This window comes from Fukomys damarensis, unplaced genomic scaffold, assembly GCF_012274545.1.
Source record: "Fukomys damarensis isolate Sample0158 unplaced genomic scaffold, DMR_v1.0_HiC HiC_scaffold_23, whole genome shotgun sequence".
NCBI classification, from domain to species: Eukaryota; Metazoa; Chordata; class Mammalia; order Rodentia; family Bathyergidae; genus Fukomys; species Fukomys damarensis.
The window spans coordinates 59,379,663-59,396,290 of NW_022900935.1; the positions used below are offsets into that span (position 1 = coordinate 59,379,663).

The 16,628-nt window shown below is 52.6% G+C and overlaps 1 protein-coding gene across 1 annotated transcript in view; it reads left to right on the plus strand.

Annotated features, from left to right (window-relative positions):
* Positions 1 to 16,628, plus strand: part of Llgl2 (LLGL scribble cell polarity complex component 2) — a 36,759-nt gene that overhangs the window by 10,198 nt on the left and 9,933 nt on the right. The window contains exons 2-8 of the mRNA XM_010630802.3: positions 742 to 839; positions 11,485 to 11,582; positions 12,961 to 13,042; positions 13,283 to 13,398; positions 13,740 to 13,898; positions 16,281 to 16,443; positions 16,555 to 16,628. Coding sequence (XP_010629104.1) covers positions 765 to 839; positions 11,485 to 11,582; positions 12,961 to 13,042; positions 13,283 to 13,398; positions 13,740 to 13,898; positions 16,281 to 16,443; positions 16,555 to 16,628 — 767 coding nt within the window. The 5' untranslated portion in view covers positions 742 to 764. The remainder of the gene's footprint in view (positions 1 to 741; positions 840 to 11,484; positions 11,583 to 12,960; positions 13,043 to 13,282; positions 13,399 to 13,739; positions 13,899 to 16,280; positions 16,444 to 16,554) is intronic.

Sequence of the window (16,628 nt, forward strand, 5' to 3'; positions counted from 1 at the left end):
CCCTAGGAGGGGGGCTGTTCTGAGCACTCCCCATTAGATCCCAGGGGTGCTGGAGCGGGGGTGGGGGTGGGGGTGGGGCATGAGCTGGAGTTGGGATGGGGATCAGGAGGGAAGCTGGGGCTGGGCCTGCTGCAGAGACCCCAGCAGCCCTCTGGGATGGGCCCTTGTTCCAAGAACCAGCGGATGGGCCAGCGCCCCTGCTGAGTGCTCTGTGCCTCCCTGACTTGCATTCCCATGGCGAGGGCTGGTTGCAGAGACCTGAGTGAGACGCAGTTAGAAGGAAGAGGCTGCTGACCCCAGATAGATCCTGGCCTCTCCCTGGCCCCATTTGGGCTCTTATGGGGAGTCCCTAGGACAGCTCCTTTCCATTGGCTCTGGAGGGAGGTTTATGAAGTTTCTCTTTCTGATTAGCCAAACTTTTATGGCTTTTTTAGAAAACAGGTTAACAATTAAGCTAATTAACTGCAGGTCCTGCTGATTCTCCTTGTCCCTATAAAGCCAGGCTAAGTGGCTTCTGCTCCCTTCTGAGGCTAAGAGTAGCATTAGAGCATTAACCAGCCAGCAGCAGGCCTGGCCTGTGAGCGGCCTGGGACTCCAGGTTGGGGACTATACTGCATTTGGTGCACAGGAAGCCACGGGTGGTCCTGGGCTTGGGGAGAGCCCACAGGCTGCTGTGGGCCTGGACTGTGGAACCAGCACAGCTCTGGGGCAACCCTCAAGGGCTCCTTCCTCTTCCTGCAGGTCTCCAGTGGGTGGCTGCAAACATGAGGCGCTTCCTGAGACCAGGGCACGACCCTACGCGGGAGAGGCTCAGGCGGGACCTGTTCCAATTTAACAAGGTGCGTAAGTAAGGACAGAATGGGAGCCGGACCCTGACTTTGGAAGTGAGGTATGGCCAGAGGGCATTCCTGGGAAAGGCCAGTGGGATACTTAGGAGTTGGGACTCCTTGTCACAGGTCTCTTGACAGCTGGCTGTTTGACCCCTGGAAGTCACACTATGCAGTCTCAGTCATGCCCCCGATAAAATGGGTATAAAACAATCTGTCCTGCCTGCCTTGTTGCAGGGCTGCCCTGGAGGTGTAGGCGAAGAAAAGATGAAAGAGTACTGAGTCCTGCATCAAGGTATAATAATGTTCCAGTGATGCCAGGGCCCTCAGGGTTCAGGAAGCTTTAGGGCTGGGGATGTAGCTCAGTGGCACTGTGCCTCCCTCACAAGCATAAGGTCCTGAGTTCAATCCCCAGTCCTGGAGAAAAAAAGAGGCTTCATACATGACTGTTCCCTCTCTCCTCACATTACCCTCAGAAGAAAACACAGCTTTCTCAGCAGGCTGGATGCCTCCTTCCTCCTGGAACTGCGGGCCCAGGTGAGAGAGGAGAGGCTCCCAGAGCAGTCAGAGTTGGCATTTGGCTATCCCAGTCCCACTCCTACGGCCCTAGAGGAAAACTCTACATGGTTTGCTGGAGGGAGCTCGAGCCGGAGCCTGACAAGACCAGCACAGGCCTGTAAACAGGAGCACCGCGTGGCTCATTAGCTCCTGCCACTGCCACCTAGCAATCTGGGGGTGCTTGGGGATAATTAGCCTTCTCCTCTCTGCTTTGATCTCTGCTCCAAGTGGACTTCAGGAAGGGGGACATCTTCCCTTAGGGGCCTAACCTTCCAGAGTAAATTTACAGGTAGGGTTCTGACCTTTTGTTCGTTGAGACAAGGTCTACTGTGACTCCAGGCTGGCCTTCAACTCACTATATAGCCCAGGCTGGCCTCATATTTGTGGCAGTCCTCTTGCCTCAGCCTCTCGAGTGCTGGGATTACAGGTGAGTGCCATGCCTGGCTTTTTTTAATGGCACTGGGGATTGAACCTAGGCCCTCATGAACGCTAAGCTATTTCCCCAGCTGGGAAATCTCACTTTTGTTGGTGACTTCAGTTTGGGATATCCTCTTCTCCAGAGGAACCAGTGAATGTTAGACTGGACAATGAGGAAAAAGCACCTCTCTTGCTAGACATGGTGGTATATGCCTGAATCCAAGAGGCTGAGACAGGGGAATGGCCACGAATTTGAGGCCAGCCTGGGCTACACAGGGACTTCAAGGCCATCCTGCGCTACAAAGTAAAACCCTGTCTCAACCAAAAACAAAACAAAGCAAGCAAACAAACAAAAACACCACTCCAAAATCAACCAAACAGAAAAGCACCTCTCTTTATAGAAAATGAGGACTTCTCTTCTTCAATTTTTTTTCTTTTTGAGAAAAGTTGGTTTGCACAAGTTCAGACCCAGCCTCACAATGTACAAGTAGGTGGCCATGTGTCCATCGCCCATGCCATAGATTTGTGACTGGCTGCGCATGCAATCACGTAACTTCAGTGCTAAGCCTAGTGTGGCCTAGGAACATTAGCTGCTGGGGACTTAGGGGATGGGGTGGGGTGGAGAGGCGCTTCCCAGGTCTTGCTGTGTTGGGAGAGGGGGTCAGGGTGCCCAGCATACCCTGCCATTTTCCTTTGGTGGTCTTGCCCCGTGGGAGAGGGTGTCACCATGGAGCTTTTCTGTGAGGCATCTGCCTCTGAAATCCAGGTTTTCTATATGAATGCTCCTCTCACAGCTTGCTTTAGGGCCATGGGAAATGGGGGTGAAGATGGAGGAATGGGGGGAATCTCAAGATTCCTAGGGCCTGCCGACTTTGCTCATGAAGGAAAATATCATGGGTACTGGGGGGCACCTGGGTGACCCAAGTGCCTCCAACCCCCTTGGTGAAGCATGCACCTCTCACTGTCAGCAGGGGTGGCCAATTCCAGCAGAAACCGGATAGACAGGCTCAGCAAAGGGACCTGAACCCTCGCCCCAAGTTCCCTAGGTATAGTGGGTGAGGCTGGGGTGGAGCTGGAGTAAAGGAATCATCCCCCCCCCGTTGGTGGTCCCCAAACTCACCAACCCCACCCACAGACCTGGCAAGGGAGGGAGGAGTCTTTGAATTCTTCCATCTGCCTACAAGAAGCTGCTTCGAGCACCTGCTACACACTGGGCCCAAGGCCAAGGCCTGCGGGGATCTCAGAGGAGTAGGCCTTGGCCTTCAAGATTTAGGGAGGGTGGGGCTGATGGCCTTTCTGGGGAGTAGAGAGAAGGAGGTAGGGAGAGGGGAGTGGGAAGCCCCCACAGTCTCTTCAGGCCCTAGGAGTGAAATGGAGCCAGCAGGCCAGATCCTGGAGGATTTGGTGCCCTGGTTGGTCCAATTTTTGGTGGCTCCTGGACCTGGAAAGCAAGCAGAAGGGAAACTGCAACCTGGGAGTCTGGGCCTGACTTGGTGGATTTTGAGCAGGAGGTGGTGAGCAATTGTACTAACAGTTTAGAAAAGCTGTCTGGGGATTTTTTTCTTCACCGAGTAAAGCAGATAAACTTAGGAGACTTTAAAAGTGTCCAGAGAGGAGCCCAGTAGGGGGAGAGGGGCGAGGCTTCTCAACCCTGGCCCCTGGAGACATCTGGGGCAGTGTGTCATGGGGCCTGTGCCAGGTATTGTAGGATACCTAGCAGCATCCCAGCTTCCTACCTCCTAGATGCTATTCATACCCCTTGGCGTGCCCCCTCCCACCCCGCAAGATGTGACAATGCAAATGTCTCCAGACATTGCCAAATATCTCCTGGGGGGATAAGATTGTTCCTGCACAGGAGCAGGGAACCAGTTAGGGAATGAAATTGATGAGAGCCGGTGCTAGATACAGTGTAGGAGTGAGGAGGGCGGGGGACAGGGAACAGGGGAGAGAGGTGGGCGTCCAGCATCACCTTGAGGTCTCTGTCCTGGGTGGCTGGTGGTGTCAAACACAGGGCAGAGGAGCCCAGGAGCAAGTTTCAGTGATGTTTTAATCATTTCGATTTGGACAAAATGGAAACAGCCATGGTCTCTGTTCATGGAAGGGAAGTTTTCCCAGTGGTTAGTGCCCGATCCTGACACCCGGCTGCTGGTGCACTTGCTGTGTGAGCTCAGGCAGGTCCCTTGTTGCAAATGGAGGTAATGTTAGAAGCTTATGCATAGGACTGATGTGAGGACCATGTGGGTCCACACCTAAACACAGGGCTGAACATGCTCATGGTTACATTTTCTTTTTTTTTCTTCCTTCCTTCCTTCCTTCTTTTCTTTTTTCTTTTTTGTACCAGGGATCGAACTCGGGACCTTGTGCTTGTGAGGCAGGTGGTGGAACCACTGAGCTAAATCCCCAGCCCTTTCCTTCTTTCTTTTTTTGTGGTGGTTGTTTTGAGACAGGGTCTCGCTATGCCATTCAGGCTGACCTTAAACTCACTATGAAATCCAGGCTGGCTTCAAACCTGCAGTGATCCTTCTCAGTCTCCCAAGTTCTGGGATTATAGGCATGAGCCACCACACCTGGCTCGTGGCTACAATTTTTTTGTTTGTTTGTTTCGGGAACAAACTCAGGACCTTGAGCTTGCGAGACTGTGGCTACAATTTTGAATGGTCCAGCTCTACGGGTGTTACTGCTGGCTTGAGGTTAAATCCAGGGAGCCTGGGAATCCTCGAGGGACGGTCCAGCAGACAGTGTGTGAACCGAGCTGGCCCCTGAGCACCAAATGAGTCATTAGCGTAGGTCAGACGCAGGTGGTATCAGACCCTGGAGAGTGTCTGTGCCTGGGGACTCTGGTCACCTGTTCTGAGATTGCCAGTCTACAAGGCCTGGTCCTGGGGGTGGGATAGCAGGACAGTGTTGCCAACACGGTCTTAACCTTAGTGGCTTATAGACACGAGCTTCTAAATCAGTTCTGGGCCTCTCCTTCTACAAACTCCTTTGTAGCCATGGCCAGCAAGCTGCCCCAAAGAGAGCAGGAGCGCTGCCCCAGGGGCCTGTGGAGCTGCGTGTTCAGGGGTAGAAGTTATGACCATGACCAGACTCCTGCCAGGGGCTGGCTGCCACAGGGACAACTCTAGTTCAGTGGGAGCTCTCTGTGGGCCAGGCATCAGGAGACCGGATGGGACAGGAGACTGGTTAAGGGCAGGGACTTAGTACCCGACAACCTGGGCCTAGATGTGCGCTCTGGCACCTTTGCACTGTGTGGCCATGGAAGCTTCTCTGTGCTTCCATTTCTTTATCGTGGCAACCCCTGTATCCTGGCTACTTCACTGAGAGGGTGTTGTTCCCCTCTGCAGGTGAGGAAACTGAGACCTCGGGAGCTTATGCAGCCAGCCTAAGCATATGCCGGAGGGCAGTGATTGGGGATAAGGACAATCCTGTCCTCTCTGCTAACTGGCTGTGTGGCCTTAGGGTGGTGACTTCACCTCTCTGAGCCTCAGTTTCTTCACCTGTGAAGAAGTCGTTTATCACATGCAGTGGGTCCTGAGCTTGTTGGGAAGATAGATAAGTCATCAGCCAGCAGGGCCTGCTCCTTCCCTGGTGCGTCTAATCAGCCACACCCATGAGGAGGCCCTGGTGCCGGTCCCCAGAGGCTGCAGGGGGACCTGCCCAGTCCTTCTTGCCCTGGCCTAGCCTCCCCAGCCCCACCCCCAGGTCCTGGATGGACAAACAGCCTGTTCCTGGCCAGCTGCCCCCTGCACAGGGCCAGGTGGTTTGTGTTGGCTTTTGCATGGCTGGGCCCCTGGTGTCAGGTGACAGCTGCACAGGGAGGGCCGGGTTGCCGCCACCACCAGGAATCTGAGGTGGCCACACCCAGGACCAGGCAGAGCCACTCAGTCGGCCTGGTGGGTGTGCCCCCTGTGGCCCTAGGCTGCCTCCTGGGACCCTGGTCCTTGTCATTCTTCCTTTCTACTCTCTGACAAGTACTGGGAGTTTGTCAGGTCCCTTTTTCTGGACAGGGTCCTCCATGCAGAGAGCAGGATGAAGGGTCCCCACTGTCTGACAAACAGCCCTTGCTCACTCCATATTCCCTTCTGGGGATCTGAACCTGGGTCCTGGAGCCAGGGTGAAACAGATGGCCTTTCTCTCCCACACAGGCTAACGTTGCAGTTTGGCAACCCTGCAGATCTGTGCTCTCCTTTGCCTGCTCCCTGTCAAAAGAGTTCATTGTTCTCTCTTCTCTTGGCAGAGGTCACCTGAGCCAGGTAGCAGGATGGGGGCAGGGCCCAGAGAGGCTGGATGCCCAGGTTCTCACAGGCTCCTCCTTTAATCCTGAGCAGGAGGGAGCTAGGGTCTCTGTCCCAGGGTTGGCCTGGGAATGTCATGCCACTGAGGGGCTGTGCCAGCTGCACCAGACTGAGACTGGCCCTTGTGCTTCCTGCAGGGTTGCCAGTGCCCTGGAAGTCACACAGCAAGGCAGCCCTGGGGCTGAGCCCACCCTCCTACCCTCCTATGCTCTGTGGATGCCTCTTTTGAGGGTAGCCATCTCTACTCCCCCTGCGGCGAACCTGGAACTGTTGCTAAACCCTAGACAAGGTCACCGCCCCATGGTTCTTGCAGGGGTAGGGAGGAACAGCAAGGATGTGAACAGCAAGGATGTGCACTGAGGTTTGCAGTTCAGGGACATCTTACCTGGTTTCCCTTGGGCACACCCACCTGCCCTGGGGTTGGTTTCTAGCTCCTCCCTTCGCTCTGATCTTTGGGCCACTTCTTTCCAAATTCAAATCCCTCCTTCCCCAGTTCCAGCAGAACTCCCTGGGCCTCTTAGACCTCCCTACCCAGCTGGGTCGCATTCACACCTGGCTCTGCCTCTCACCTAGTCACCTCCTTGGGGATTTGTGGGGATTTGCATACCTGGCCTGGGGAATCCCCAGGGAGCCACACTCTTCATTTGAACCCACTCCCTCAGGCCCTGTCCTTTAGGGGAATAGCTGTGGAGTTCACTGCCCTTATTTCCACTCACGATAGGGCCTTGGTCCCTCAGGAGCTGGAGAAGATGTCCCAAAGGATGTGGCAGAGGGAACCTTGGCCGGTAGGTGGGCTGAGGCTCCTGAGCTGTCAGGTTCTTGGTGTTCAGCTCCAGGGTGACTGTGAGGTGGGAGACAAGGCTCAGAGCACAAAGTAGCTTGAAGTACTTGCTAAGCACAGACATGTTTGAGGCAGGAGGGCATTAGAATCTCAGTGGGTCTGACTCAGTGTCTATTCTGTTTGTTTGCTTGTTTGTTTGAGCCTTGAACTCACTGTGTAGCCCAAGCTGGCCTCAAACTTGCGGCAGATAATCCTGTTGCCTCAGCCTTCTGAGTGCTGGGACTGCAGACATGTGCCACAATGCCCAGCCCAGTTCCTGTTCTGAACCCTATCAATCAGGAAAGTGGGGATGGGAAAGAAGGGTGGCCATGGTGTCCCCAAGACCTTGAAGGAAATGGAGAAGAGTATAGGTGATTGAAGGATGGGCCCAGCTTCTTTGTCTTCTGACTTAAAGAAGCTGAACTGCAGCAGAAGGGACTTAACTGAGATGTTAGACCTGCCCTGAGCAGATGGGTTAACATGTGGCCTAAGAGCCCAACAAAAACTCTGCAGAGTCCTTCACGTTCCTGCCGATTCCCTGAGGCACTGTTTCAATAGAAATATAGGGCCGGGGATTTAGCTCAGTGGTTTGGTGGCCTGCCTTGCAAGCGCAAGGACCCAAGTTCAATCCCTGATACCAAAAAAAAAAAAAAAAAAAAAAAAAAAATAATATGAAATTGTTGTTGTTGTTATTATTATTTATTTATTTATGACAGAGTCTTTCCTATGTAGTTCAGGCTGGTCTCAAACTCACTGTATAGCCTGGCTGGCCCTGAACACATGACAATCCTCCTGCCTCAGCCTCCCAAGTGCTGAGATTACAGGTGTGCATCACCACACACACAGCATTTTTTGCCGGGGGGTACAGGGGATTGAACTCAGGACCTTGTGCTTGTGAGGCAGGCAGCAGCACCACTGAGCTAAATCCCCAGCCCTCTTTTTTAGTTTTTTGAGACAGGTTCTGGCTGTGTAGTTCAGGCTGGCCTTGAACTCACTACGTACCCCAAGCTGGCCCTGAACTTGATGTGATCCTCATATTCCGGCCTCCCGAGTCCTGGAATTATAAGTGTGTACTACCATACCTGGGCTAAGCCACATATGTAGTTTTAAATTTTCTAGAAGCTGCATTATAAACAATTGAAGTTAATTTCAATAATAAGTTGTCTTTTGTCCAGAACATGTGTGTGTGTGTGTGTGTGTGTGTGTGTGTGTGTGTGTGTTTCTAGGAGCTGAACCCAGGGACTCAGGCTCATGCTGTATAAGCACTCTTCCACTAAAATATATCCCATCCTTTTTCAAATTTTATTTTGAGACAGAATCTCACTAAGTTGCCCAGGCTGGCCTCTAACTTGCAATCCTTCTGCCTCAGCCTTCCAGGTAGCTGGAGTTATAGATTTTCTCTCCATACCCAGTTCAAATTTTATTGTTTTGACATATAGGCCATACACATCACTAAGATGTTTCCTTACTATTTGTCTTTCTTTAAATGCTAAGTCTTGAAATATGTGTATATTTTGTACTTCTAGCACATCTCAACTCTGCCTTTAAAATTTATTTGGAAATATGTAGCTCTGTATTTAGAGTTCAGAAGATTTATAATAAAAAAAAAGGGATTTGAAGTTAGTGTGCCTGAGTCCATCCAGCCCCTGTTCTTTTGGAGCTCAGGTTGTTCCAGACAAACCTGGAAGTTGTCCAGTAGCTGAATGGAACGTCCCTTCTTAAATGAAAATTCACTGAAATGAAGAAAAACGTGAAAACCAGTTCTTCAGTGGGACTAGCTACACTGCAAATGCTTGGTCTTGTGGCTGCTGTTCTGGGCAACACAAGGTATGGGGCCTGCTACTGGCCAAGCCTCTGAGAATATGTTCCCAAGAGTCCTGCAGATTCCAAATTCCAGAGGCTTTTGCCCTGAGCTGCTGCTTCAGGTAGTTTTGGGAAAACGCTACTTGTCTGGGGAACCTCCTCCTGGGCTCCACAGCTGACTTCCTGCAGCCCTATAACCTGGGCCTGGGGGAGGCCTAGCAGGGCCCCCAGGGAGCTTGTCTCACGTAGCTGATCCATTCCCTGCCTTCCTTTTCTTCGGAAATGTTTACATTCCAGACACTCGGCAATCTACCCAGGACTTATTGGGGCTCTGCGTTTTTTACATAGCTGGACACAGGGACTTGGGCTCTTGCCCCCTGGGGTCTCTTCCTGCTGTCCCATCCATGTAGCCAGCCAGTTGCAGGACAGATTGTATTCCCGTCCCCACCTCCCCCTTTCCATTCAGCCCAGGAGTCCCCCAAATGTGAAGTCATTGGAATTTTCCTCCTGGGCCTAACCCTGCATGGGCCTCCTCCTCAGAACCACTGGACTGGCCTGGCCTGTACTGGAGGGGAGGCGGGCAGCTATGGAGTTTGCTAAGGTATCTCGGCAGCTGTCGCCAAGGGCTTGTCACTGCTCGGAGGCCTGACAAGATGGCTGAATACAGCTTGGGAGAGCTCTGGACCTAGAGAGGCTACCTCATTGCTGCAGGCAGTCTCCATGTTTGAGAAAAGAAAAAAAAAAAGTCTGTGAAGCAGCTGCTTATCATTGCTGTGCTCTGATCTGCCCTAGTTTGGCAATGTCACTCCTCTGGGGTGGGTGTGCAGTAGCTGATTAAGAAGCAGAGCCTCAGCCAGATGTAGCGGTGCTTACTTGTAATCCGTGCAGTCTAGGAGGCTGAGGCAGGCGGCTAGTAAATTACAGCCCAGCTTGGGCAGTTTAGCAGCTTAATAAGACCCTATCTCAAAAAAAATTTTTATTTTCTTGAGACAAGTTCTCGCTTCATAGTTCAGGGGCTGAAATTAAACTCGTGGCAATCACCCTGCGTCAGCCTCCTAGGTGCTGGGATGACAGGCATGCACCATCACACCCAGCCCCTATCTCAAAATTAAAAACAAAAAAAAATTTTTTTTAAATGGCTGGAGATGTAGTTCAGTGCAAAGACTCTAGATTTAATCTTAATGCCACCAGAAGAAAAAATAAAAAAGAAAGCCTCCCCAAAGATGGTTTATCCATCTGAATCGGTAGTGTTTACATCCATACCTTTTTACCTTATCAGCCTGAAGTTCCTTCCCTGGGACACATGCCTCAGAAAACACCCAGAGTTGCAGGCAAGGACAGGAGTCCAAGAGAGGTTGTCAGTGTAATTGGCAATTACAAAAGCTACAGAAACAGACTAAATGTTCGATAACAGGGGCCGGGTGAGTGAGGCAGTGCCACCTCCAGCTATTTAAAAGTTGTTTGAGAACTTTTAACAACCAGGTAGCTTTGAGGGGAAAACAGGTTGTAAACTTATAAGCGCACAGGAAAATGTATACGTGTGTCTGTGCAGAGTGATCTGTTCTTAAATGTACAAACACAGGCTGAGGGTGTGGCTCAGTGGTGGAGTGTTTGTGTAATCTGCACAAGGCCCTGTTTGATCCCCAGCACAGGAAAGAAAAAAAAAAAAGCCCAAGGAAAAACAATAAACTTTCTCTAATTAAAAAAAAAGTGAGAGGGCCGCGGATTTAGCTCAGTGGTGCCGCACCTGCTTCACAAGCACGAGGTCCTGAGTTTGATCCCTGGTACCAAAAGATAAATAAATGAGTCAAGTGTAGTGGCATACACCTATAATCCCAGCTACTTGGGAGGCTGAGGCAGGAGGATTGCAAGTTTGAACGCAGCCTAGGCATCTTGGCAATTTAACAAGTCCCTCTATCGAAAAGGTGGGGAGGGTGGTTGCTGAGGGTGTAGCTCAGTGGAAAAGCATTTGCTTAGCATGTTCAAGGCCCTGGATTTTATTTCCAGTAGTATGAACTTAAAAAAAAAAATCTATCTATCTATCTATCTATCTATCTATATATATATATATATATACACACACACACACACACACACAAATAATATTCACAAGGACAGAAAAGAACCAAAGATTATACACTCCAAGAAGTTAGCAAGGCGTACTTCCAGTTGGCTTTTCTGTACATTCCAAGCTTTGTACAGTGTCTATGTTGCTTCTTCATGAGAACTGAACCAAGCACGTGCCTGCAGCAATGCTCCAGAAATTTCCTCTCTGGGAAGATGACTGAGGTCTCAGTGACAAGGGCCCTTGGGACAGAGCAGACTGGGGGTGGGGACCTCGGACAATCCCAAGCTGGGCAGGAGTACAAAGTGCCCTCAGGCCACCAGGCTTCCTTCCTGAGGGACTAGTATCTCCCACAGTGGCCCTGCCTGCACCTCCCCAGCTACAGGGAGAAGTCTGCCCCTCTGTCTACCCAGGGTGTTCGTGGCGGGGCCACCAAGTCAGAGTTCCTGGAGGGTGAGCTCGTGGGGATGGTCAAGGGGCCAGGGACAGGCTCAGAAATGGGCTGCAGGGATGGAGAACAGGTGGGTCTGAGTTTGGCTGTAACACTCAGGTGTCTGGGAGGGACCTGAAAGGTTGCAGATCCCTCCTTCCTGTGGGCTGGCTCCTCCATCTGGCATTGGGCTCAGCCTGGGAAGCAGAGGAGACACAAGGCCCCTAGAGATGTGTTTGCACGCCTGACCCATGTGGCTCTCATTGCAGACAGTGGAGCATGGCTTCCCGCACCAGCCCAGTGCCCTCGGCTACAGCCCCTCCCTGCGCATCCTGGCCATTGGCACTCGCTCCGGAGCTGTCAAGCTGTATCCTTTCCATCGTTTCCCTCCCGGTGCCTGCGCTGTTGGGGTGAGACCAGGACTTACCTGATTTCTACAGGTGAAAGTGATTTCTTTGGGGTGGGTTTGATATAATCTAAGAGGCTGGAAGACTTGGGGTGGCCAGCTGCTCATCCATCCTTTCAGGGGAGGAGCGGGTGGGCTTGAGACTGAAGGGTATGGGCCTCTTTCTCACCTATAGCTGGAGGTTTCAGGATCCAGCTGTACCAGGCGAGTGGGTGATTGATCCCTTGTGGGTTTTTTTTTTTTTTTTTGATACCCGGAATTGAACTCGGGACCTTGAGCTTGTGAAGCAGGTGGCAGAACCACTGAGCTAAATCCCCAGCCCTTATGGGTGACCCCTTATGGCCAGGTACTGTTCCTAGAGGGGAGGCCTGGCCTCAATATCTTTTCCTTCTGCCCTGACAGGGTGTGGGCCCCACATACCTGTTGTTTTATTTTGTTTGTTTTGCTATACTGAGCATTTAACCCAGGACCTTCACACTGAGCTATATTCCCAGCCCTCCCCCTTTGATACTGGGGATTGAACTCCGGCCCTTGTGCTTGCAAGGCATGCGGTGGAACCGCAGAGCAAAATCCCCGGCCCATCCAGCCTTTTTAAAATTTTGATACCAAGACTCACTGTCATTAAATTGCTCAGGCTGGGCTTGAACTTGCAATCCTCCTGCCTCAGCCTCCCAGCATATAGGGATTACAAGTGTATACCACCATGCCCAGCTTAGTTTGGTCTTTTAGCTAAGCCATGAGTCTTAGAGCCCACTCTGTCTGTCGCTCAGCAGCACTTCCTGCAGCAAAGCCTTGCTTTCTGTCCCATATGTGGGGGAGCAGCAGGGGTGCCCAGGTGGCTGGGCTTATGTATACCCAGCAGGGCAGAGACCCAGGTCCCGCTGCTGGCTCAGCCTTCCCCCAGCCAGTTAATCATTGCTAGGTCTCAGCCGTGTCCTAGTTACCAATCCCTCATGCCAAGCCTCACAGGTCATGCTGGGGGAGCCCCCCACCAGCAGCAGCCTGTGTCTCCTCACGGGTGCTCCCTGTGCTAGCTGATGGGCTGCTGAGCTCACATTGGGGGAGGGGAGATGGAAGGGAACTGAGCAGCCTAACAGTCGCCAGGATAGGGCTCCCCTCTGGGGAGCTGCCTCCCACTTGCCTGGCTGGGACAGCTCTCCTGGGGCTCAGGTCACTGGCTAAGTACACCCAGCCAGGGCCACCGCTGTCTCCTCTGCACCCAGGTCCCAGGAGTACACAGCCCTTCTCTGCACTTGCACTCCTGGCCACCTGGGTGCTGGTCAGGCTGGTGAGGGCTGGTGGGTCCCGCATTCAGAGGTTTTCCTGAGCCTGCTCCTAGCTACGGCGCCCCCGGGGTGGAGTTCATGGGACTCCATCGGGAGAACAATGCTGTGGTGCAGATCCACTTCCTGCCTGGCCAGGTGAGGGCCTGGCTCCGGGAGGGAGGCGAGGACAGGGTCCTCTTCACATGTTCCACACAGTGGTGTGGTGAGGGAGGAGGCATGGTCCTGGGACCAGCTGGAGGCCCACAGCCCACCCACCCAGAACAGCTGGGGACCTTTTTGTCCCGGGGCTGCCCCAGGCTGAGCCACCGCAGTGTAAAGGCCTGCTTTGTTTATAAACCCGCACATTTCTGTCCCCTGTCCACATTTCCTCCCTAGTGCAAGCTGGTCACCCTACTGGATGACAACAGTCTGCACTTGTGGAGCCTGAAGGTCAAGGACGGAGTGTCAGAGCTGCAGGAGGATGAGAGCTTCACCCTGCGTGGCTCCCCAGGGTAAGATGAGGTCCTATTCCTGTGTCACACTCGACTCTTGGGTGGGCCCATCCTTGGAGAGCCCTTGCGTCTTTGGTGGTGCTCAGTGTGCATCTCGGGCTCAAGTACCCTGGGCACAGTAGGCAGGGCTGTAGCTTCCCTCGGTGCCCATGCCCTGTTGTGTGGGAGGATTTTGGGTATTTGCCCTGGCCTGAGGTGGTCTGTACTGCATTGAAGGCCTGCATTTCCTAGGCCAGGCCTCCCTGGGGCTGGCGAGGACAGCCAGGAGGGAGGGATCCTGTCCCTGAGGTCCCTCCTGCCTGGATAGCACCCGGCTCACGAGCAGCTGTCCTCACTGCCAGGGCTGCTCCCAGTGCCACGCAGATCACTGTGGTCCTGCCTCACTCTTCCCAAGAGCTCCTCTACCTGGGCACTGAGAGCGGCAGCGTGTTTGGGGTACAGCTGCCCAGCTTCCGCGTGCTGGAGGACCGGATCATCAGCTCAGATGCCGTGCTGCAGAGGTAAGCCCGCTCCTGCTAATGCCTGCGTCTGGGGCACTGTGCTGAGCTTTCATTCACGTGTGGCCTGTATTGCTAAAAAGCCCAGGCGGTCACTAGCCTGGAAGTCCGCTGAGGTCATTTCCTAGGCTCTGCCCCTCCACAGTGGCATCTGCAGTTGGAAAGGAGTCAGACTGGGTTTGGATGGGGCGAGGGTGACAGGGCTCAGGGGGGCATGGTGAGGCCAGGAGGAGGCCAGGGTCTGGGTCCCGGCAGGCCAGGATTCCTTTGTGGGGCTGGGTCCCCCGAGTACAAACCCCTGTGCTTTTCCCACTCAGCAGGGTAGGGCAGGGGCAGTGAGCTGCAGATCAGAGTGGAGCGGCTTACGGGATGACCAGTGGATGCGACTGGTGCCTGGCATGGGCATGGGCATGGTCTAGGGTGGGATGGCAGGGGGATCTGCCCCCAGCATGCGGCCACACCAGGGCCCAGCTGCACCCTGCCGGAGGTAGAGCCGAGTCAGGGAGGGGCCTGAATGCCTGCGGAGCCCCCTGCAATCCAGTCCTTGCTCAGCTTTCACTCTGGCAGTGCTCACCTAGATTCCTAATGTCCAACACGGCACGTCCTCGTCTTGCTCTCTGAGATGGTATCGTCCTAAGGGGGGCACAGGTATAAGAATGATCACTATAGGGTTTTGTTTAATGGCAAAAGGTTGGAAAACATCTAATTGCCCAACAGTTTTCACCTCTGTATATATATTATTTGGATTCATTAAGAATGTGGGGTTATTTATTTATTTATTTTTGTACTGGGAATTGAGCTACCACTGAGCCACATCCCCAGCCCTATTTATTTATTTATAATTTTTTTTTCACTGCTGGGAATTGAACTCAGGACCTTGCACTTGCCAGGCAGGCGCAGTGCCACTGAGCTAAATCCTCGACCCAGCCCTTTTTATTTTTTAATTTTTTAATTATGAGACAGGGTCTTGCTAAATTGCCCAGGCAGGATTCAGGTTCTGATCTTCCTGCCTCTGCCTCCCTAAGGGCTAAGATTATAGGCATATGTTACTATGCCCAGCTCATTAAGAATATCTTGAAGAATATTTAAACACATGAAGAAATGTCCATTGTCTATTTGGGTGGGGGAAAAAAAATAGGAAACAAGCTGGGCATAGGGGAACATGCCTCTAATCATTGCACTCAGGAGGCTGAGATAGGAGAATCACTGTGAGTTTGAGAACAATCTGGGTTACCTAATGAGAGAGAGACAAAAATTTGCGTATAGAGTTTAATTCCAGTGTTTAAATGAGTGGAAAAAAAAGTGAGTGGAGCTGGCTGTGCAGATGGTTAACAGGACACAGTCAGTGGGGCTGACAGCACCATGATCCTGCTGCACGGCTCCCTTCTAGTGTTCTTCCAGATGTAATCACCTGTGATCCACGTACTTGGGAAGCTGAGGCAGGAAGATGGGTGTTCAAGCCAATCTGGGATACATAGCAAGACCCCGTCTCAAAGAACAGAAAAACTTTCCAGAAGAGGCTAAAACCCCTTTGACTTCCACTACCAATGCTCTTACTCCAGAGAGGCCAGTGCTTCTGCCCCTGGTATCCGGCATGGAGAGATTTTGGTTCAGTTGGTTTTGGGGCATAGAGGACCTTTGGACTCCGTGTTGTTTCTGTTTTTCATTCAGAATCCTTGGTGTTGGTCCTGGCCCCATGCCTAACGTCTCAGGGTTTTCTGCGGGCGGCAGTACCACCAGACTTGTTCACATTAAGCATTCCAGGCTCAGAGAAGCAGAAGAAAGAAGTGAGACTCAGGGACCAGGCTGAGTGATACAGAGTTTGTTTTGTGGATTTAACACTTCTTTATTATAAAATACCACGTATTTACAGAAATGCACTAAATATAAATGTACAACTTAACAGATTCTCATAGAGTGGCCCCCCATGCCCTTCCTCGCCGGCCTTCCCTCATTCTCCATCCCCATGGGGACCTTCTGGAATCTCTTCCTTGGCTTTCTTTACAGTTGTGCCCTCTGCAGTTGCATCCTGGGTTTTTTGTTTGTTTGGTTGGTTGGTTAGTTGGTTGGTTTGGTTTGATTTTTGACAAGGGCTCTTGCTATGTAGTTCAGCCTGGCCTTGAACTCACTATGTAACCCAGAGTGGCCTCAAACTCACAGCAATCCTCCTGTCTCAGCCTCCTAAGTACTGGGATTACAGGCGTGTACGACCATGCCCGGCTCTTCCTGGAGGTTTTTATGTGTCACAGTCCTGTTCAACGTGTTGCCCTCTCTCTGGTGGCACTGTATCCCAGCCACCTTTCCACTCTGGCACATGCTGCGTCCTGCCTTGGCCATACCCTGTAGGTGGGTGGTGGCCCAGGCTCATGCCTCTCCTGTCCCCAGGCTGCCCGAGGAGGCCCGCCAGCGGCGAGTGTTTGAGATGGTGGAGGCTCTGCAGGAGCACCCTCGAGACCCCAACCAGATTCTGATTGGCTACAGCCGGGGCCTGGTCATCATCTGGGATGTGCGGGGCAGCCATGTGCTCCACCATTTCCTCAGCAGCCAGGTAGGAGGAGCCCTTGGGGCACATAGAGCCTATTGTCGCAATGCAAGGGATGCCAGTGCTGGGAATGCCGCCCAAGCTGATGCTCCTTTCCCTGCCCTTCCTGCTCCGAAGCAACTGGAGAACGTCAGCTGGCAGCGGGATGGCCGCCTGATTGTCACCTGCCACTCCGATGGCAGCCATTGCCA